This window comes from Macrobrachium nipponense, chromosome 8, assembly GCF_015104395.2.
Source record: "Macrobrachium nipponense isolate FS-2020 chromosome 8, ASM1510439v2, whole genome shotgun sequence".
Lineage (NCBI taxonomy): Eukaryota > Metazoa > Arthropoda > Malacostraca > Decapoda > Palaemonidae > Macrobrachium > Macrobrachium nipponense.
The window spans coordinates 66,329,560-66,352,158 of NC_087203.1; the positions used below are offsets into that span (position 1 = coordinate 66,329,560).

At 39.7% G+C, this 22,599-nt stretch overlaps 1 protein-coding gene across 1 annotated transcript in view; it reads left to right on the forward strand.

Moving 5' to 3' along the window:
• Positions 1-22,599, forward strand: part of LOC135222815 (DNA-dependent protein kinase catalytic subunit-like) — a 763,170-nt gene that overhangs the window by 392,922 nt on the left and 347,649 nt on the right. The window contains exon 23 of the mRNA XM_064261121.1: positions 12,588-12,757. Coding sequence (XP_064117191.1) covers positions 12,588-12,757 — 170 coding nt within the window. The remainder of the gene's footprint in view (positions 1-12,587; positions 12,758-22,599) is intronic.

The following is a 22,599-nucleotide window of genomic DNA, read 5'->3' on the forward strand; positions in this document are numbered from 1 at the left end:
CCGGCAGCGGCGGCCCCGTACATTGCCACCATTCAACTTCAGGTGGCCCAGGCACTGGCGGGCCAGGGCAACCCCGAGATTGCAGACGACGTGGCGATGCTGGATTTAAACCTGGAACCAATGGCGGTAGGTGATACAGGTAGTATGTTGGATGAGTCAGGTTTGTTGGGGGCTCAAGGGCTTCCCTTGGGTCCTTCTGGATCTACTTCCCCTGTACCGTCTTCTACTTCTTTCCAAGGTTTCTCAGAGAGCGAACTTTCAGTCAGACCAAAGTCCACTCAGGCTATCCCTTAGGTGAAAGGGAAGCATGAGTTAAAGACCCTGGAGAAGACAGTGTCCAAAAAGACTACGTCTTCTTCCTCTCATAAGTCTTCGGCTCACCATCCCGGAGCAGAGAAGTCGAAGTCCTCTTCATCGTACTCCAAAGGGTCCAGAGGCAAGTCCTCGAAGGATAAGGCCCAGCCATCTACGGATCCTGAGCCTTCGACCTCTACGGGGGCACGTCCCAAGACTCCTGCCGTGATCAAGGACCCTAGCCCCTTCGACACGGAAGCGTTTACTGCTAACATCATGCACCAAATGGGGAACTTTGTCGGGAACTTAGTTCAAGACAAGTTCGAGCAGATGTTATCACACATCTCTTCCTTCGAGGAGTAGGGTCAGTCGATCCGAAACATTTCGGAAAGACTGACCAACCAGGAAAATCTGATGGCAGGTCTCCGGGAGAACCCTGCAGCAGTTCTCCCACAGCCCGGTATGGCGGTGTAAACCATGCCGGACTACGACACCCTTCCTCCCTACATGGCGAATAACCCATGGAGGGTTTCGTCGTATGCCCCTTTTAAAGACGGCATGCTGACGTTGGTGGACTGCGGTACTCGAAGGGTTGAAGACTTCGAGTTTCACCCCTCCGACCTACAGCCATCATTCATTGGTTATGCCCGTCTTACAGAGGCGGCGATGAGAAGGGAGGACAGGATTCCCAAGGAGACAGTGATCTACAGCCGAGACCAGGCCCAAAGGGAGTGGCTGAGGAACTTGGAAGATTGGGATTGCGTCAATACCAAGCTGCAAGCCTTTAAGAGCCCCTTTACTATCTTTGTGGCGGATGGAGAAACCCCTATTCCATTCACCACAAAGTTAGTGGAGTTCACTCTTCAGGCTGCCATGAAAGATGAGCCCATGCCTCAACTCCGGGAAACGGAGCCCACATCCCTTCTCCTTCCAGGCACCGAAGACCTTTGGGCAGATCTCCCAGCCACGTTCACGGTAGGGAAACTCAAGCCAGATTGTGCTATAACACAATTTAGCGAGAGGCTTCCCAGGCTCCCAGACAATCTTATTCAAGCTGAATTTGATGCTAGGACCAGGCTAGGGAGGACCTTAAATGCCCTAGTAATGATGAAGGTTGAGGCAGTAACTTACGGCACGGAACCTCTGTTCAAATTGTTGGCTAAGGCACAGACACACACCGTTCAGTGTAATCTGTATGATTTTACAATCGCAAGGCACAATTGCAGGAAACATGTGCTGCAACAGGCGACCATTCACCACAAACCCAATAAGTTGCTCGCGGCTTCCATTTGGGGTGCTGACCTCTTCCCGGAAGCTTTGGTCAATGAGGTTCAGCACGAGGCGACAAGGCTGAATCAGAGCCTTAAGGTCCGTTGGGGTCTTTCAAGTAAGAGGAAGCCTGAACCTACTTCCTCTACTGCAAAGAAGTTGAAAAAGCCTAGGAAATTCCAACCTTTCCAGGCTACCCAACAGCAGCAGGTGGTACAGGCAGTGCCGGTCTTCCAGGTGGCACAACCCTCCACCTCGAAGAGTCAGTCTCAGCAATTCCTCCTACTGACTTCCCAGAACCAGCCTTCTGCGGTGTCACCAGCCTTCAACCCAGTCTTTGAAGGGCAAGCGTTCCAACCCTTTTATAGGTTTGGAAGAGGCAGTAGGGCTAGGGGTGCATTTCGCCAGAGAGGCGGCGGAAGAACACCTAGCGGAGGCAAACACTTCTGGGGAGGACGCGGGTCACGGCCTGCTCCAAGTCAGTGAGAACCCTCACGTAGGAGGGAGACTGTTCCTCTATCGCCACAGATGGGGATTCAGCAATTGGGCACAAAGTATTGTGTCCAAAGGTCTGGGATGGAGCTGGATTAAGGGCCCCCCTCCATCCAAGACCTTCCTTCAAAGGCCAACATCGGAATTGACGGATTATGCTCAAGAACTCCTTCAGAAAAGGGTAGTGTCAAAAGTCAAGCATTTAAAGTTTCAAGGTCGCTTGTTCAGCGTGCCAAAGAAAGGCTCAACCAAACGAAGAATAATCTTAGACTTGTCCCATCTAAACTTATTCATTCGTTGCGACAAGTTGAAAATGCTGACTATCTCGCAGGTGCGGACCTTACTTCCCCGTGGGGCCGTCACCATCTCTATCGATCTTACAGACGCATACTATCATATCCCAGTAGCAAGACACTTCCGCCTGTACCTAGGCTTCAGGCTAGGGAACCAGGCATTCTCCTTCAAAGTAATGCCCTTCGGGTTGAACGTGGCCCCCAGGGTATTCACGAAGATGGCGGAGTCAGTAGTTCAGCAACTAAGATCTCGGGATAATGGTAGTAGCGTATCTGGACGATTGGCTTGTTTGGGCAACAACCGTCGAAGAATGCCGCAAAGCTACGGTCAAAGTAATACAGTTTCTGGAACATCTGGGTTTCCAAATAAACAAGACCAAGTCCAGGCTAACGCCGGACTCCCGCTTTCAATGGCTCGGCATTCAATGGGACTTAAGCTCTCACACTCTGTCAATTCCATTGGCCAAAAGGAAAGAAATAGCCAAAGCAACAAGACAATTCTTCAAATGCAAACAAACATCAAGGAGAAACCAGGAAAGAATCCTAGGTTCTCTCCAGTTCGCCTCAGTGACAGATGTTCTACTAAAGGCAAAGTTGAAAGACATAAACCGGGTCTGGCGCTCGAGAGCAAACAACAAGTCTCGGGACAAGTTCGTCAGCCATCCCGCCGATTCTCCGCAAGCGACTTCGCCCCTGGGCGGAGGTCAAAAATCTATCCAAGTCGATTTCTCTCTCTCTCTCTCTCTCTCTCTCTCTCTCTCTCTCTCTCTCTCTCTCTCTCTCTCTCTCGGCATCTCTCTCTCTCCTTCCCCCCCCCTCCCCCCCCCCCCCCGGCGTTGGTTATCCACACGGACGCTTCTCTAAGCGGGTGGGGAGGATATTCTCAATTCAAAAAAGTACAAGGGACTTTGTCTCCTCAGTTCCGCCAGCTTCACATCAATGTATTAGAAGTTATGGCAGTGTTCCTCACATTGAAGAGGCTTCTTCCAGCCAAGAAATCTCACATCAAGCTGGTATTGGACAGTGCAGTAGTAGTACACTGCATCTACAGAGGAGGATCCAAATCAAATCATGTGAACCATGTCATGATAGCCATATTCTCACTAGCAGCCAAGTACAAATGGCACCTATCCTCCACTCACCTGGTGGTAGTAAGGAACGTGATAGCAGACGCCCTGTCTCGTTCAGTTCCTCTAGAATCGGAGTGGTCTTTGGACAGGCGTTCATTCCAGTGGATATGCCAAAAGGTCCAAGGCCTCCACGTGGATCTTTTCGCATCACAATCGAACCACAAGCTCCCCTGCTATGTGGCTCTCAACCTGGACCCTCTGGCTTATGCCACAGACGCCATGGCCATAGATTGGAATCAGTGGAAGAAAGTATACATCTTTCCTCCAGTGAATCTTCTGTTGAAAGTCCTGAACAAACTCAGGACTTTCAAAGGGTAAGTTGCTCTAATAGCCCCAGATTGGCCCAAGAGTAACTGGTTCCCACTACTTCTGGAATTGGGTCTCCGGCCTCAACGGATTCCCAATCCCAAGCTATCTCAACCAGTGCAAACGAGGACTGTGTTTGCTTCCTCAGGAATTCTCAAAACCCTAACTTTATGGACTTCATGAAGTTCGCGGCTAAAAGAGATGCAAACATTGATCCTCAAAACATCCTTTTCTTAGAATCGGATAAAAGAGAATCAACCTTACGTCAGTATGACGCAGTTGTTAAAAAGCTAGCAAATTTCCTGAAGGAAACAGAATCTCGAACCATGACTACTAACCTGGCTATCTCCTTCTTCAGATCCTTATTTGAAAAAGGTTTAGCAGCCAGTACTATTACTACCAATAAGTCAGTTCTAAAGAAAATTTTTCAATTTGGCTTTAAAATAGACTTAACAGATTCTTATTTCTCGTCTATTCCTAGAGCTTGTGCTAGGCTCAGACCATCAGAGAGACCTAGCTCAGTTTCATGGTTCTTAAATGATGTTCTCAGACTGGCTTCAGATACTGATAACGATTCATGTAGCTATATACCACTCCTAAGGAAAACACTATTTCTTTTAAGTCTGGCTTCAGGAGCCAGAGTATCTGAACTGTCGGCCCTTTCTAGAGACTCAAGCCATATCGAATTTCTTCCATCAGGAGAAGTTCTCCTCTTCCCAGATCGAAAATTTTTGGCCAAAAACGAGGATCCTTTAATGAGGTGGGCTCCTTGGAAGATCCTCCCTCTTCCTCAAGACCCTTCTCTATGTCCAGTGACGACCTTACGAGCCTATCTTTCCAGGACATCTACGAGATCCTCAGGCCCCTTATTCATGAGGGAAAAGGTGGCACTATTTCCTTAAAAGGAATTAGACAACAGATTTTGTACTTTATTAAACAAGCCAACCCAGATTCGTTCCCCAAAGTCCACAACATTAGGGCAGTAGCCACCTCAATTATTTCCAACTCATGAATTTTGATGATCTGAAAAAGTACACAGGCTGGAAGTCACCGACAGTATTCAGACGCCACTACCTGAAATCTTTAGAATCTCTTATATTTCCAGCAGTGGCAGCGGGAAACAGTTTCTCCTGACACTGTCTAAGTAGTTTAGTCGTGGATCCAGATCTCCTTTCTACCTGTCTCACTAACATCCTTCCTGTGATCCTGCCACCAGGTTCTACCCTGTTTTGAGCCTTAGCTGTCAAAAAGGCTATATCGTGATGTTCTCCTTATTTTTATGCTAGGATTACTCACATCTGTATATAATCTATCATTGTCTAGTTTAAGTTATCGCAAGTTAGCATAAGTTTAATTTTTAATAAACTCATGTTATTTATCATAAGTCTAACATAAGTTACTATAAGTTATTTTAAGTATATATACAATAACTTCTGTAATAATTACTCTAGATTATACTCCTCTAATATATTTGGTTTTTTCTTATTACCTTATAGTATTTAGCATTTCCTCAAGCTTGTGGCCATTTCTCTGGTACTATTTCACGAAGCGACACGTCAAAATCCCTTTTATCAACTTTTGCCTTCTTTGACCATCTCGGTTTTCTCAAAGGGTTGCCGTCTCTCCTCCCTCCATTCCACCCGAGCCAGCCGTGCACCATTTTCACCAAACGGTTTTTAGATTGTACAGAAAAATATTTTATAAAATTTTACTTCATATATCGTAGTCTTTTATTACTTTACACACTTAATTTAACCTTTGGCTGGCTTATGGGGATATTTTTTTCATATTTCAAACAAATTGTATTTAGAACAACCTTCTGGAATGGATTACTATTATTCATTATTATTATTATTATTATTTTATTTAAAGTAATGGCTACCTCAGCAGCTTTACACTTGTAGAGATTCTTCTCTATTTTCCGAATAGCGGTTTTTTCCGTGCTACTTAACTCTTAAACGCCGACTGTATCTATTTTACGTCGACATACAAAAGTTTTAAAAATTCGCGGAAAAATACTTTTAGGCCTACACCGAAAACTCTTGAATCACGCGCCTTGGGGGATGCTGGGAGTTCACGGATCAAGGTGTTGTTTTGTTTACAATCGTTATGCAGGCGCGCAAGCCCGTCGGTTACGCCTGCTGGAGGTGCTTCTCATCCAGCAAATAAAACCTACACTGAACACGACGCAGGAAGAATTTGTCCTCCCTACGAGTATGAGAACCTGCCACCAACAATGATACCACCAATCACGACAACCCTACAGAAGACAGCGCCCCCGAAAGAGATTCTCCTGCAGCCAATGAAAATCAAATTAGCCACGACGTCCCACAGCGTAACGCAACATCTATCAACGTTACTGCACTGCTCAGGAGGTCTAGACGGCTGCAGAACCTGCGCAACCATTGACTCGGAGAAAGTGGCTTGAGACCTGGCTCAAGCCACCAATGAAAAGGAAGACTTACGCCACCAGCCAATAGCAGATCAGCATGGGGCAGACCCCCTGGTGTCGACCCCAAATATAAGGAGGACGGACGCCACACCAAGAGCAGTCCACCCTCAGCTTCATAGTTTGAGGATGTCTAGCAGCTCCAGACGAAAGCTTGCTTCAAGAAAGAGAGAGAACATCGTTAGTGACTTTCATGACTTTGGTATCATAGTTTATCTGTAAAAATTCAAATATATACACCTATTTTGACACTGTATTTGATCATGACCTCTATAGGCACTCTACTAGCCTGTTTAAGTAGCACGGAAAAAGCCACTATTCGGAAAATAGAGAAGAATATAAAAAAATATAACGCTGCTGAAGTAGCCATTACTTTTAATAAAGTATGCTTGAGAGAGGGTCTGCTTCCTAAGTATTATTATTATTATTATTATTATTATTATTATTATTATTATTATTATTATTAATTAATTATTATTATTATTATTATTAATTATTGGAAGAAGACCATCTTTGATACATACTTCATTGAAAAGAATGCCTTATACTGCACCTTCTCAACTTGGTGTATGAGTTTCATTGTTTCAGTAAGTAAATCATAAATCATAAAAGTGACTGAACTTTAGTTATTAACCCAATGTTTAGTAGTCCCCAAGGTGATAGATATTTGGTTGGATCCCAAGGAAAACATCGGTTTTAATGCTAGATTCCTTGCACTTGGAGATGAGACTACTGATGATTGTCTCAATTTGAAGGTTCTACTGATAATGGTCTCAATTTGAAGGTTCACAAAGGTATCATTGATGTAGTGTGGAGGGTAGTTGCTCTACAGTTTCTGGTAAAGGTATGTACTAAGTGACAAGGGATTCTACATAAAAAAAAGGATGTTATGCCCTTCTCATGAGAGTCCTTTGCTAACTACCAACCCAGGGGGGTTAGAGGCAGCACCATCTTTTTCCTCTGTCTCAGGTTTGGATGCACAGGAGATATTGGTTGTTTGGGCCTCTTCAGGCCTATCAGTGATGCCAACTTTAGATGGCCTATTATCCCATTTCATATCACACATCTTGGTGTCAGCTGCCATGACAGTTCCTAGATCATCTTGGGCCACCTCTCGTTCAGCCTACAGCAGTACCAACTGCTCATATACATTGGTACCAACTACACATTATCTTGGGCTGGCTCTCGTTCAGCCTACAGCATTACCAACTGCTCATATACAGAGTTTATCTGCTCCCATGACATCAAAGTGGGGTTGTGCTATGACATCATCTGCTGCTGCTGCTCCTACAAACTCCCTCATATAAGCTCTGTTGGACACAGCCAAATCTTCCTTTCGAGAAACATACGGCCATTTTCTTAAGAGGAAATGGCGGCATAGATCTCTTTCGTCTTCTTCTTCATCTTTGGACCACGGCTGTGACTCTTCCACACACATATGCATTCCCCACTTGCCTTCGAACCACAGCTGTGACTCTTGCACAAGTACATATTCCTGTTGACCATGGCCATGACTCTCACACCCTTACATATTCCCGTGGGTGATGTGTCTCGTCTGTCGACCTCTTGCCTTCAAGAATCTCTTTCTGAGAGGGACTCTGGTAGTTCCTTTATCTCCAGTTTATCCTCTGCAAGTTTGTAGGAAGGACGACAAGATTCCGATTAAGAAATCCCAAGTGGTGGATTCCATTAGTTCAGCTACCAGAGATGTTCTTTTGGTTTATCCCCATGTCTGTACCTTTAGGAGTTTAGTCCTTGCAGATGTTCATCTTGCCTTCACTCCAGATCACACTCAACCCGAATATATTGTGATTCCTCCCCTGATTCTCACAGATGTGGTGTGAATAGTCAGGGCCACGAAGATAGAGATGGATGTGTATCTAGGCATGGCTGTGGTTTTTGGTACAGCCATGGATATGGATATGACCGCGGTTCTTCACCACATGGTTCTAGCTTGTTCACTCATCGTTCTTTGCCTCAGTGATGTTTCTCATTGATATCTTCAATTAGAGACCACAGCCGACGTTTGTCTTCCCACTTCCACAGACGTGACTATTGCCTTTCCATTCCACAGGATGATGCACATCCGTTGTGCGAGAAGGAGCTTCTGTGCCTTAAGCCAATGATTGAGACCTCTCTCTTCCCTCCACTTGAAGCATTCAGGGTCCCTCAAGAATATTAGGGTCTGATAGATCCTATTTAGCAGTACTAAACCCTGCTGATCCATTGGAGTAGGCAGACAGGTCTCCTTGTGTCCAGGAAGCGAAGCATTTGGAGAAGCAAGAGTGCCTTTCTAATGCAGAGGTTATTGATCTTATTTGTGAGTTTAATAAATATAATCTTTTAAGAAGACTTTGATTCCTTTTGCGATCGCCCGACATGTATAGAAGCCTTGCTGGGACTGAGGAAAGACTCGAAAATGTCATTCAGTTACCTTGTTTCAGTCACACAGACTCAGTCCTGAATCATGTAAATTCCTTGATTTCAGGCCAGGATAGCTCTTTTCCACCAGGTCATTCTAGTTTCTCACCCCTCCTCTTTCTCGCCATAGAAGATATAATGCAACTCCTCTCGTGCCGCTTCTGAGTAGACAGGTCAACTCTGATGTCATCCGATTGAAGCCAGGGCTTACCTTGGGTCTGTTTAAAATAGAGGGTCCTTCCCATACCTTTCAAGAAATTGCTACTAGCGCTTCAGTGGCGTAGTCTCGGGCATTCCATTGAGGGGTGAGAGATGTGTATTCCTGGTGATAGAAATTCACTCTCGACATGGTTCGGAAGTCATGTAAAGTCGTTGGTCCCTTTGCTGAATAATCACTGGTTCCATGCAACATAAAAACACCATACAGACAAACAAAGAAGCTGCTTCTTTGGAGTCTACTGCCTCTTCTGCCTTCCACACTGTCTCTTTGCTTTACTTGTGGTCTATAGCAGTGGCCAGAATTTCTTCTTTTTCAAGAAATGCTGTCAATAGTGCTTACATCAGCTTGTTGCAATGGTGCTTAGGCTATGTTGTGCCTTATGCATTTGATTGCGAACTCATGGACTATATCCTGCTGATGAGGAAAGACGCAGCGCTCTCCAAGGTAGCTCAGTCTGTCGAAACCTTGTTATCCTTGAAGAATGCAATATCTTGGAATCCCAGCTACTTTTCCCTAGGGATCAACTAGATATGGCTATTGACAAGCATTGAGCCGACAATAGTAAACACTAATCTTTCTTTTCACATACCTTAAATTCTTGGCAATTTCCATTTATCTCCACATTTCAAATCATACATTGACTATACAAGCAGTTTATTTCAGCAACCTCAATATTTTTTCTTGTTTTCACATTCATTATCCACACTTCACTTCTTATAGAAATGTTAGCAAAGAAATGCTTTTTAACTTTCTCATCTAGGCTTCAGTGGACAATTCAAGTCTCCTTCCAGATTACATCATTTATGTGACCTACCCCACCCCGCATCTGTTGTATTTACTCCCATGTCTCTATACAGATCAGTTTCTTCCATTCTTCGGTCGTTTATTTTAACATTTGTTACTCCATCTTTCTGGTTTCCATTTACACACTTACTAGCTTCTACTGTCTCTCTTCACTGTTTCTAATAAGCATTCTGTATCATTTGCAGATGTCAACCTTTACACTCCCTATTTGTAATTACAGGCAGTCCCCCTGTTAACGAAGAGGGTTCCGCTCTCAGGCGAGCAATGATGACTGAAAATTGTCAGTAACTGAAACTTCGCAGTAATTATGGCAACAAATGGTGTTTATGATGCTGTAAGTGATGATAAATCACTTATTGGTGCCAAAAATTGCTTTCTGACACCAATAAACCGCCTGCTGACGCCAATAAACTGCTTACGGTTATCAATTAACTGCTTACTGGTGCCGAAAATTGCTAACTGGCCCCAAATTTCTGGTTAACGACATCATTAGGCAAGAATCGTAAGCCCAAAAAGCTGTTAACCAATGCTGCCAATAAGTTGGGGCTGCCTTTGATTTACCTAATTTACCTATCCCACAGTTTGCTCCTATGTCTGTTCTTTCTTCGATTGCTTGTATCACTCCATCCATAAAGATGTGGAACAGCCATAGAGGCAATACACCCTTGTCTTAGACCCACTTTTATTGTACAGTGAACCTCCCATTCGCCATGGATGTGTACCAGACTCCCCCGGTTATAGATAAAACCCACAAATTTTTAGAACCTCCTCTATAAACGCTATAGCTGCCTATCTTGAAAGTTCAAATACCAAATGTATACCTTAAATAACATCCTACCTCAAATATATGTACCTTAAATTGCTATCCTATTACTGTATTAATCTTTGAGATTATATTATTAATATAATTTCTTAAGCATTTTTCCATTGAAAATACACACACATACACACACACACACACACACACACACACACAGAAATTATAAATTATTTCTGAGACATTGAGAATAATAATGAAGATATAGAGAGAATAAGTCCTTAAACTCCTTTCCCTCCATAAATACGTATATCAAACTGTCATTGACTCCCTCTCCCATCTTTCTTGAAGACGGGGAATCACTATTTCTCCTGTTAATCTGATTGATATTTGAAAATTAGTTATTAGGTAAATCATTGATTTATCATACTACAAAACAAATAAACATACATAAATAAGAGAGAAAGAAATTTTATTGTTATTGTTTAATCTCATTAAACTTAATATTCTTTGAAAATTAGTACTGTACATTACTATTTTATCATAAAATGTAGTATGTAGTAACCTTAAAGATATATACATACAATTCTAACACTTCCAGCCAAAACAGAGGGAGAGAGTTATCACTATGACTTAATATCTTGTGGAGAGAGAGAGAGAGAGAAAGAAAGGTCTGTTTTCCTTATTTAAAAGAGTGAAATGGAAAGAGTATTGTATTTCTTTAGAATACTATCACATGAATTTTTTCATTATGTGTACAGTCATATTAATATGATTTTAAAATATTAATAAACATATTATTTGCATAGATAAACCATAAGAATTCTCTCAAATCAGTAAGAGAGAGAGAGAGAGAGAGAGAAATTATGTGAGTGTTAGTCAGCAACATGGCAACTCACTCCCCCTCCTGTCACATTACTTGACATATTTGACAGTTCTGGACCTCAGCTTAGTACATGGATCTGAAAAGAAAGATGCAGGGTAGAATGGAAATTCCTTCATTCTTACATAGATTTTTAATTTATAAACTAAAATCTTATTAATTCACTATATAGTGTTTTCTTGAATGAATTGATATTATTGCTGTTTACATTAATATCAATATTTGAAAATTAGTAAATCATTTATTTATCATACAAAAAACACATCTCTGTGAGAGAGAGAGAGAGAGAGAGAGAGAGAAGAGAGCGAGAGAGAGAGAGGAGAGAGGAGAGGAAGGAAGGAGAGAGAGAGAGAGAGAGAATTGTTATTCTTATTATGTGATATTATTTAATCTTATTAAACTTACTTATACAGTATTAATAAATATTAATGTTTGAAAATTAGTAAATTATTGTTGTATAATAAAAATTTATTTAGTCATGTAAATAACATTAAAATACACTAATTAGTGAACATTATTATTGGAAAACCTGTGAATAGGTGAATTTCCTGCAAGTAATGGGTAGGTATAGTCCAAAGAAAAATCCGCAAATAGGCAAGTCCGCAAAAATCAAGGATGGGGTTTTTGGGGGTTGACTATAAACCAGTAACTGGCCCCCCTGCTTAACCTATCACACCTGTCACTTCCATCATAAACATTTTTAATCATTCACAACAACTTGTGTTCTGTGCCATGTACTTTTGTTTTATACCATATGTTTTCAGCATCTTCCATATTGTGTCTGTAAGTTCTGGTTTAAGTTGCTTCTAGGTCAATTATGTAGCATTCTGCTCTGTTGCCCTACACTATCATCTTATACATGTTTCTTGACAATTACTTGATTCTCATACTCTTTTTCCATAACTAACTCCACACTGTTCTCCCCCTATCATTCCTTCAGTCATCTGTCTCTGTTGATTAAACTCCTATCACGCTCATTCCTTTGTAGTCTAAATACTTGTATTCTAAGTAGTTTTTTATTTGAAAACATCATTGTTAGAGAATATTATTACCTACTATATACTTGATTTCTTTTGTTTTCAATAAATATATTCTATGAAATATATATTAATAGTAAATGATGTTGAGGGTAGACTTTTTGTGAAGTATTAGTTTTTAAATGGCAGTATTGAAATGTTGAAACTTATCCATTTTTGCATAATGTATGCCATAGGCTTTGAGTCGACTGAATTTCTTAAACAATATTTATTCTGTATTTAATTTCAACAGGAGAACCAACTATTCAGAAATTCATTGAACAATTAATAAAGAGAGATGGCTTTGATAAGTTGTTGGACATAGTTGAGGGAGGAGGTGAGGCATTAGTTGGTATCAGACACTATCCAAAGCCAATTCATAATGAACAGCTGGCAGTTAAGAATGTTGTTGTTTATTTGGAGGTGAGTTTCTTCAGAGCTTGTTAAAAAAATATTTGAAGATTTTTATACATTTTTAGAGTAGTATCCACATAATAGCCTTGCAAATTCCATGAATTTTACATATTGTTATAAAGAACTAGTAATCATGTTAATTATTTGACTAAGCTGTAGAGTACAGTTGCCATTTGTGTATGAACCCACAGAAATTTTTGAAAGTAGCCTATAGCTGAAAAATTATTTGTTCTATATGATTTAGAACCTTCCATTCATCTAAATCTCATACTCACTATTACTTACATTTTTTAGGAACCTTTGATTTTTTTACACTGTAATATACATTTCAGGATGCAGGTTAAATTGATTTTCCTTCTGATATTTAGTATTCAAGTGCACAATCCCTTAGGGCCACCTGTATTTTGGTTTTTGGATTTTATTATTTAGGAATGAAACTTGCCCCATAAATACACAAGCTCATTTAATTTCCAACAAAGAAGTTTTGTTAATCTCAAAAATATACAGTATCAAAGGAAACATAATTAATTTTCATACTCATATATAATCCAATCTCATGTATGCAATCCTTAGAATATTGTTGCCAAAACATGATTTCATGATTATATTGTGCAAGTTACATTTTCAGATTAGGCCATGCTAATTTCATCACATGTGAGAGTTGTATTATTAGTAGATTACACTGTGCATATTACATCAGTGTTAGCTGTTTACTAAGTAATAGGCCTAAAACTTGAGGTGTGTCTAATGATTCATTTTTATTTCTTATGATTAACAACCAATAAGTATTTCATGCAACATTGACATAAACATCAGCAAGTAATAAAATACACACTAAATTGAGAAAAAGCTGTTTGCCAATGCTGGTAACTGTAGCTATTGCAGGGTTATGAAGAGTTGTGTTACAACTGTCAGCTTATTAAAACTTGATGATTTTCTATGGTGATTAACATGAGTAAAAATAAATTACATACAGTTTTATTATTATTCATGCAATGAATGTCTTAAGGAAGTATACCACTAAATTTAAGCTGCAGGTTGTAGAAACGTACAACATGCAGACTTCATAATGTTTTGGAATAACTGAAAGGAACATTTGAAACTGCTGAAGTCACACCTTTACTTCGCTTAAAATGTTGTTTTTAAAAATAAAATCATTTGCATTTTTAAACCCAGCTTTTGTTGATTTACAAGAAAAGATGTATCTCCAAACTATTTTTCATCTAGCAACTAGTAGCATTGACAAATGGCAAATGATCACAATGTTCATATTTATGTAATACAGTAATATGAGCTATATACACTAATTGGATATACTAGTAAGCAAAATGTGTTTTATTAACCCTTTAACGCCGATTGGACGTATTAAACGTCGATATAAATTGTCTGTTGGGTGCCGATTGGACGTATGGTACGTCGATATAAAAAAGTTTTTTTTAAAATTCGCGGAAAAATATTTATAGGAATAGTTATAGGCCTACTAGGCGAAAACTTTTGAATCATGCGCTTTGGGGGATGCTGGGAGCTCACGGATCAAGGCATTGTTTTGTTTACAATCGTTACCCAGGCGCGCAAGCGCGAATTTCTTTCTTCTCGCACTAAAAAGCATCAGCGACACATCTCGGAAATTATTTCTTTACTTTGACATAATTTTTGCACCATTTTATATTAGCCGTTTCATGGAGAATCATATATGAAAAAGTGCGAAATTTCATGTAAAATACAATAAGAAACAACGCATGGCTATAACTTTTATCAGTTTTGAATTGTTTTCATATAGATAACGATAAGTGCCAAAATTTCAACCTTCGGTCAACTTTGACTCTACCGAAATGGTCGAAAAACGCAATTGTAAGCTAAAACTCTTATATTCTAGTAATATTCAATCATTTACCTTCATTTTGCAATAAATTGGAAGTCTCTAGCACAATGTTTCGATTTATGGTGAAATTTGAAAAAACCTTTTTCCTTACGTCCGCGCGGTAACTCTTCCGAATAAATCAGAAATTTTTTCGTCTGATTGTCGTAATGTTTGCACCATTTTAAATTATCCGTTACACAAAGTTTTATATATGGAAATGTACGCAATTTCATGTAGAATACAACAATAAATAACCCATGGTTGTAGCTTTTATCAGTTTTGAAATATTTTCATATAAATAACGATAAGTGCCAAAATATCAACCTTCGGTCAAATTTGACTCGACAAAAATGGTCAAAAAACGCAATTGTAAGCTAAAACTCTTACATTCTAGTAATATTCAATCATTTACCTTTATTTTGCAACAAATTGGAAGTCTCTAGCTCAATATTTCGATTTATGGTGAATTTATGAAAAAAAAACATTTTCCTTACGTCCACGTGGTAACACTTCTGAAAAAAATAAAAAAAAATTTCGTCCAATTGTCGTAATGTTTGCACCATTTTATATTAGCCGTTACATAAAGTTTTATATATGAAAATGTGCACAATTTTATTTAGAATACATCTAAAAACAACCTATGGTTGTAACTTTTATCAGTTTTGAAATATTTTCATATAAATAACAATAAGTGCCAAAATTTCAACCTTCAGTCAACTTTGACTCGACCAAAGTAAAAAAACGCAATTGTAAGCTTAAAACAATTACATTCTAGTAATATTCAATCATTTACCTTTATTTTGCAATAAATTGGAAGTCTCTAACAATATTTCGATTTATGGTGAATTTATGAAATAAACTTTTTCCTTATGTCCGCGCGGTAACTCTTCCGAAAAAATCATAAATTTTTTCGTCCGATTGTCGTAATGTTTGCACCATTTTAAATTAGCTGTTACATGAAGTTTTATATATGAAAATGTGTGCAATTTCATGTAGATTACAACAAAAACAACCCATGGTTGTAGTTTTTATCAGTTTTGAAATATTTTCATATAAATAACGATAAATAGAAAAAATTCGTCCATCGGTCAACTTTAACTCGACCAAAATGGTGGAAAACTGCAATTGTAAGCTACAACACTTACAGTCTAGTAGAATTCAATCAATTACCTTCATTTTGCAACAAACGGGAAGTCTTTAGCACAATATTTTGATTTATGTTGAAGTTTTGAAAATGGCTTATTTTTACGTCCGCGCGTTACGAATTCATGCATCATCTTGTGATAATATTTTCTCTTTGTTGCCTTGATCGTTTTACAATGTGTTATATACCAAAATTATTGCAATTTAGTGTACGATACAATTAAAAAAATTAACTCGTTAGCTTTAACCGATTTGCTCACAGCGATTTGTATACAATTATATATGAAATTTTTTTTTTCGCTGTCATATATCCCAATATTTATATATGAAAATGATATTCTTTTCATTTCTGATGGTTGCATACTAAACTTCAGGCAATGACAAAAAAAGGAGCCAAAAAAATACTCTTAATCTTGAAAACTAAGCGTGGCGTGATTTTTTGAAAAAAACATTTTTTCCGCTTTGGCGCTCACTCCCGAACACCGCCAGCATAAGGGAGACGATTTTTAAAATACCGCTTCGGCGTTTAAGGGTTAATATTATTATCATCGTTTTAAACATAGCTTTACTATTTGAATTTTGCCAATTGGAAGTGAGAATATCAGTGCTTGATGTTTCACTTCTGATATTTTTCTGCTGCATTTAATATTTATTATTACTCCATTGTCTTTAGTATTGGTATGATGAAAATGTTCTGGTTAAAATGCTCATGATAGTTGGGAAGGCTTGCATGGTATTTATCAATTTTATGAGACTGCTGACATACATTATATTGTGATGGTTTATGTAATTTTCCACCATTTGAACCAAGATGTTTTGCCTATGAAAGCACTACTATAGTGTTAAAGACTTTATACCTTGAAGCACGATTATTACCAGATTTTTCTTAAAGAACTAGTAGTCATGAGTTTGGATTGTGAAAAAATATTTTGTACACTGTAAATCAGTATTCCATATATGTATAGGTACATTTTTGATAGTATAGCCACTGTGGTCCGTAAAGGAGTTACACTCTCAAGGTCTCCCCCCGGGCTCAATAAGACATACCAAATAGTTTCAATGAATTCTCTTATAGTTGGTCTTGGCCAGAATAGTGCTTGTTGGCACGGTGATAGAATATAAAGGATTCAGGAAAGGAGGGTTCTGTCTCCTGTCCACAATGACTACTTCAGATTCCTTTCATCTTACTCGCACATATGTGACAACAGTGCTTGTCAGCTCCGTGCCCTGGATTTGGTTCTGATGAATCAGCTTGTTGGCTACCACATACCTCTTGCCTGGAATGTACCTGGCAGAGAGCTCCACTGAATTGTCGATAGCACACTGGTGCAACTCGACTGTCAATGAATGAACCTGACGACACCAGGCCCCCCTTCTTGTTCACATCGGCGACCACCATGGTGTTGTCGGACATCAGAACCACCGAATGACCCTCTACCCTCTCCCGAAACTCCGGCAGACCCAGGGAGTTTGCCTTTAACTCCAAAACATTGATGTGCCAGTAGCTTCTCCGCACTCAAAGTGCCCGAGACTAGAAGATCTTCCAGATGAGCACCCTAACTGGTGATGGAAGCATCCAAAAACAGGAGAAAATCTGGAGGGGGAGAACGCAGAGGGATTCGCACCGAGAGATTCGGGTCATCCAACCACCAACAAAGGTTTTCCCTCACCTCCTCTTGACAGAGAAACTCTCTGCAGGGGGGAATTCCACCGCTGGGGACCAGAAGTCCTTCAGACTCCACTGCAGAGACTGGAGATGAAAGTGACCATGAGGGACCAGCTTCTCCAGAGAAGACAAAATCCCTAGGAGGACCTACCACTGTTGAGCTGGCTGTTCGGGCTGTGACAGGAATACGCGTGCCACTGACTGAAACTTCTCTAACCTCTGGTCCAACAGAAAAACACTCAACACTGCTGTATCTATAGCCATACCTAGGTAGAGAGTTCTCTGGGAGGGAACCAGATTGAACTTCTCCAGGTTTACTACTATGCCTAGCTCCTGACAAAGCTGAAGAAGATGATCTCTGTCTTGAAGCAGCTTCGAGGTATTTTAGCAGGTGAATCCCTTGAGCATGAGCCCATGTTGAGATAAGAGCAAAGACCCTTTTGAACACCTGAGGGGCTGTAGTGAACTCGAAGCAAAGGACCTTGAATTGGAAGACCTGCGCTCCCAGAGAGAAGCGAAGGAACTTCCTGGACGTAGGGTGAACCAGAATCTGGAAGTAAGCATCCTTCAAGTCTATTGACAGCAAGAAGTCGTTGTCTGACCGGGGCATCTCCATCCTGAACCTTGTCTTCCTGACACAGTTTTCCAGAGTGGAAAGGTTGATTACTGTAGCTTTTGGAACCAGGAAAATTTGACTGTAAAACCCTGGAGAAGGACTCTACTTCTTCCACCGCCCCCTTGTTCAGCATCTTCAAAACACTATCCTTCATGCTCTGGTAGGTGCCAGATTGCATCTGTTTTGGGAGGAGTGGAATCGCAGAGGGGCAGACCCTTGGATGGCCAAAATTTTTCACCTTGGTTACTCAATCCTTTTCAAAGCTCCTCCTCCTCCTCACCAATACGCCGATTGTATTATCGGCTTACTCTCAAGGCTCGGAGAGGTTTGTAGCTCTGGCCAAAGAGGTGGAAGCTCTCATTCAGAAGACGGCAGTAGAGTTAGTGATCGACAAGTCATCACTGGGGTTTTACAACTGCCATTTTGTAGTCCCCAAGATATCGGGGGCCTGGAGGACCCGTGTTGGATGTCAGTGCTCTGAACTTGTTTGTCTCGAAAACAAAGTTCAATATGGAAACAACCTACTCATTCCTAGCATCGCTTCACCTAGGGACCGGATGGTCTCCTTGGACATACAAGATGCTTATTTCCACATTCCGATTCATCAGGAATCAGGGAAATTTCTTTGGTTTGTGTTTATGGGCAAGTTATTCCAATTTCAAGTATGTTTTGGTCTTTCCACAGCTCCTCAGGTGTTTACCCGTGTATTGGTGCCATTAGGGAAGTGGTTACATATCTTGGGTATCAGTATGGCGCTTTACCTGGATGACTGGCTTCTCCCGCTCCTCCTCGGAAAGCCAGTGCATGAAGGATCTAGAGAGGACTCTTTGTTTGACTTGCTCATTAGGGATTCTTGTCAATAAGGAGAAATCACAACTGACTCCAACTCAACTCAGAGTAGTCTATTTTTGGCAATGACCCATTATTCAAGCTTTTCAGGCGTTTGTCTCCCTGAAAAGAGTTCAGTAATGCCTTTTGGTAGTTCAGGAGTTCCTGAACTGTCAATCTTGTTTCACTCTCCAGTGGATGAGTCATCTGGGCACCTTATCGTCAGTAAAGAAGTTTGTAAGACTCCCAAGGTTACATATGCGACCCCTTCAATTCTTCCTGGAGGTATCGTAGTGCAGGAAGTCTCAGCTGGACTTGAAGGTGTTTGACATCATGAAGGAGATCAAAGAGGATCTCTCATGGTGGCTCTCAGAAGGCATTTCTCTTCATCCTCCCCACTCAACCCTAAAGTTTTTTCCGACACAACGTAGGTTGGGAAGAAGTTCTTTATTGCCAAACTCTGATGGGTATCTGGAATTAAAGAAAATGGTTAATAGCCTGTGACCATATTTCAGACCAAAAATTTTCTTGGTTGTGGAATTTATTTATTAGGAGCTAAGCCATAGACAGTGGCCCCCCGTATTCACGTTCTTGGCATTCAAGGACTCACATATTCACGAATTTCTCCATTGACCATAATTACCCATTAATTTGTTATGGGAAATTCGTGTATTCGTTGTATTTTTCTATGAGAAATATCCACAAATTACTGTTTGCACTTCCAGTTTCATGATTACAGTGTCCCCCCCCCCTATTTGCGGGGGATGTGTACCAGACACCCTTGTGAATAGTTAAAACCCACGAATAGTTAGAACCACCACTAAAAATGCTTATAACTGCCTATCTTGAAAGTTCAGATACCAAATGTATACCTTAAATAACATCCTACTTCAAATATACCTAAAATTACTAACCTATTACTGTATTAATCTTTGAGTTTATATTAATATTTCAAAGTAATCTTAAAAATTTTACCATTAAAAATATATACCTACAGCCAATAACAGAGAGAGAGAGAGAGAGAGAGAGAGAGAGAGAGAGAGAGAGAGAGAGAGAGAGAGAGAGCGAGCATTGAATGGCAACATCATATATATGACCATCAAGAGTGAAATTATGAATTATTCCTAAGACAGAGAGAATAATAATGAGAGAGAGAGAGAGAGAGAGAGAGAGAGAGAGAGAGAGAGAGAGAGAGAGAGAACACTCCCTTCCCTCCAGTCACATTATGTGACATATTTGACAGCTGTTGGACCTTGGTTTGGTACCTGGAGTTCGAAAGAAAGATGCGTGAAGACTGGTATTTCCTTCATTCTTACATAATTTTTAATTTATAAACTAAATCTTACCAATTCACACCAATTCACTATAGTATTTTCTTTAATTAATTGATTGCTCTTTACATTTATATCATTTGAAAATTACTAAATCATTTATTTATATAGAAAACATACAGCTCTGTAAGAAGAGAGAGAGAGAATTATTATTGTTATTATGTGATATCATTTAATCTTATTAAACTTACTAATACAGTATTGATCAATATTAATATTTGAATATCAGTAAATCATTTTTGTATCATAAAAATGTATTTAGTCATGAAAATAACATCAAAATACACTAATTTGGGATTATTTATCGTTGGAAAAAAACCCTCAAATAGGTGAATTCCCCGCAAATAATGGGTAGATAAGGTCCAGGGAGAATTCCTCAAATCTGTGAGTCTGCAAATTCAGAGAACGTGAATATGGGGGGGCCCACTGTAAATGCACTTTTTGTGATAAAACTATGTAAAAAAAAAAAAAAAAAAAAAAAAGGAAAATATAAGAATATTTATTTATTTATTTTTTATTTGTTGAGTTTGAATGAACAAAATAGGCTGTTTTTAGCGTTGTTTTGTGCGTTCTAAGTATTTGCGGATTCTAGCTATTTGTGGGAATGTCTGGTACATATCCCCTGTCAGTTTCTTTTGTAAGTTCCTTTGAGGACAAATAATGGCTACTCTATCAAAAAAGTGGTTTTGACTTAGGAAAAATCAAGTTTGAGTGATGTAGTCCTCAAATCCACCTACTTTCTCTGAACAAAAGGCATGGGACTGTGGTGAACATTTATCTTGCACAAAACTGGCTGTAATGAGGAAGATTGCCAACATATGCAGTGTTGTCAGATATGTACAAGTAGGATGAAGGGAAAACCAAGGGAATTGTTGTGGACAGGAGATAAAGCTCTCCTGTTGTGAGTCCTTTATATTCGATCTCTGTGCCAACAAGCACTATTCTGGCTGAGACCAACTAACAGGCAGTCCCCTGGTTACGACAGGTTCGGTTTACGACATTCCAAGGTTAAGGCGCTTCTCAATTATATTCATCAGACATTTTTTTCAGGGTTACGACGCCTACAACGCTGATCTGGCAGATGAAATGACACCAAAAATGCAAAATAATCAGTATTTGAATTTTTTTTGGTGAAAAATGCAATAAGAATGCAGTTTATATAGTTTTCAATGCACCCAAAGCATTAAAAGTAAGGTTTTCTTAGGATTTTTTATGATGTTCCGGCTTACAACGATTTTCGGCTTACGATGCCTCTCCAGAACAGAACCCCCCCCTGTCATAACCCTGGGACTGCCTGTATAAGAGAATTCTTTGAGACTAGTTTATTTGTCTTTTGAAGCCCTGGGAGGACCATGAGTGTGACCCCTTTGAGGACTCAAATCATCTACCAAAATTAGATTTTTCCTTTGTCCAAACCTGATTTTTATGTTGTTGATGTAGGAACAATTTTATTTTTTAAATCCCTTTGCACTTGTCATTTACTTGATTATTCAACTTTGAGCTATAAGTTAAATTGTCATTGTGGTGGAAGGATTGCTGTATACACTGAATTCCCCAAGTGCTTATGGCAGTGCATCATAGGGCTTGCCTTTACTGTTTGTGTACTATTGCACCAGGCTGCATAGAAGCCAACAAAATTGTTATTACATTATAGTGGTGACTGGGAGTGATTGTAAGGCCTTTAATTATACCAACCTTATTCAAAACCAGGTCTGCATGTATTCATGACATTTTTAATGCCCTCATATTTGACTACTTGTGCAGTTGTGTAGCCTTTGCCATCTTTGTAGCCATCTCTGCATAAATATAATTTTTTTGTTGGAAGTTCATCATGTTCATTTTCTCTTGTCTTTGCACTTTTCAATCTATATTTTTTTCTCTCACTCTTCAGTTATGTCTAATCCATGATAACAGTTCTAGCTTGAAGAGAATGTGTAATGACAGGTTTAACAAGGGCTTTTAGCAATTGTTACTTGCTGAAATACTGTGCACATTAAACTGCAGTTCTGGTTTGCTTATTGCTTATTATGAAATAACTTAACCAGGTCAGAGTCACATTTCAAAGCGCTAGTAGGTTTGCCTGTTAAAAACTGTTTCTCAAAGAGGCAGTGCATTATGATACCATCTAGTGTACCTTTCACAGTACTTCTCTACAGCATACCCATAGTTCCTTTTCATCAATTTCCATTTAGCCTTCTATCTATCTGTCCAACTTCTTGAACTACTTGCTGCTCCAATGTTGTTTCCTCATTGAAGAAATCCTTCAGGCTAATCCGAAAGGAATACTTGATAATTATGATGATGATGTAATTGAGAAGAGAAAAGTTGAATTTGTATAGCTTTTAAAAAGTTAGGCTTTTGATTATTGAAATTTTCTTTACAGGAAATGACTTAACCAGGGAAAGT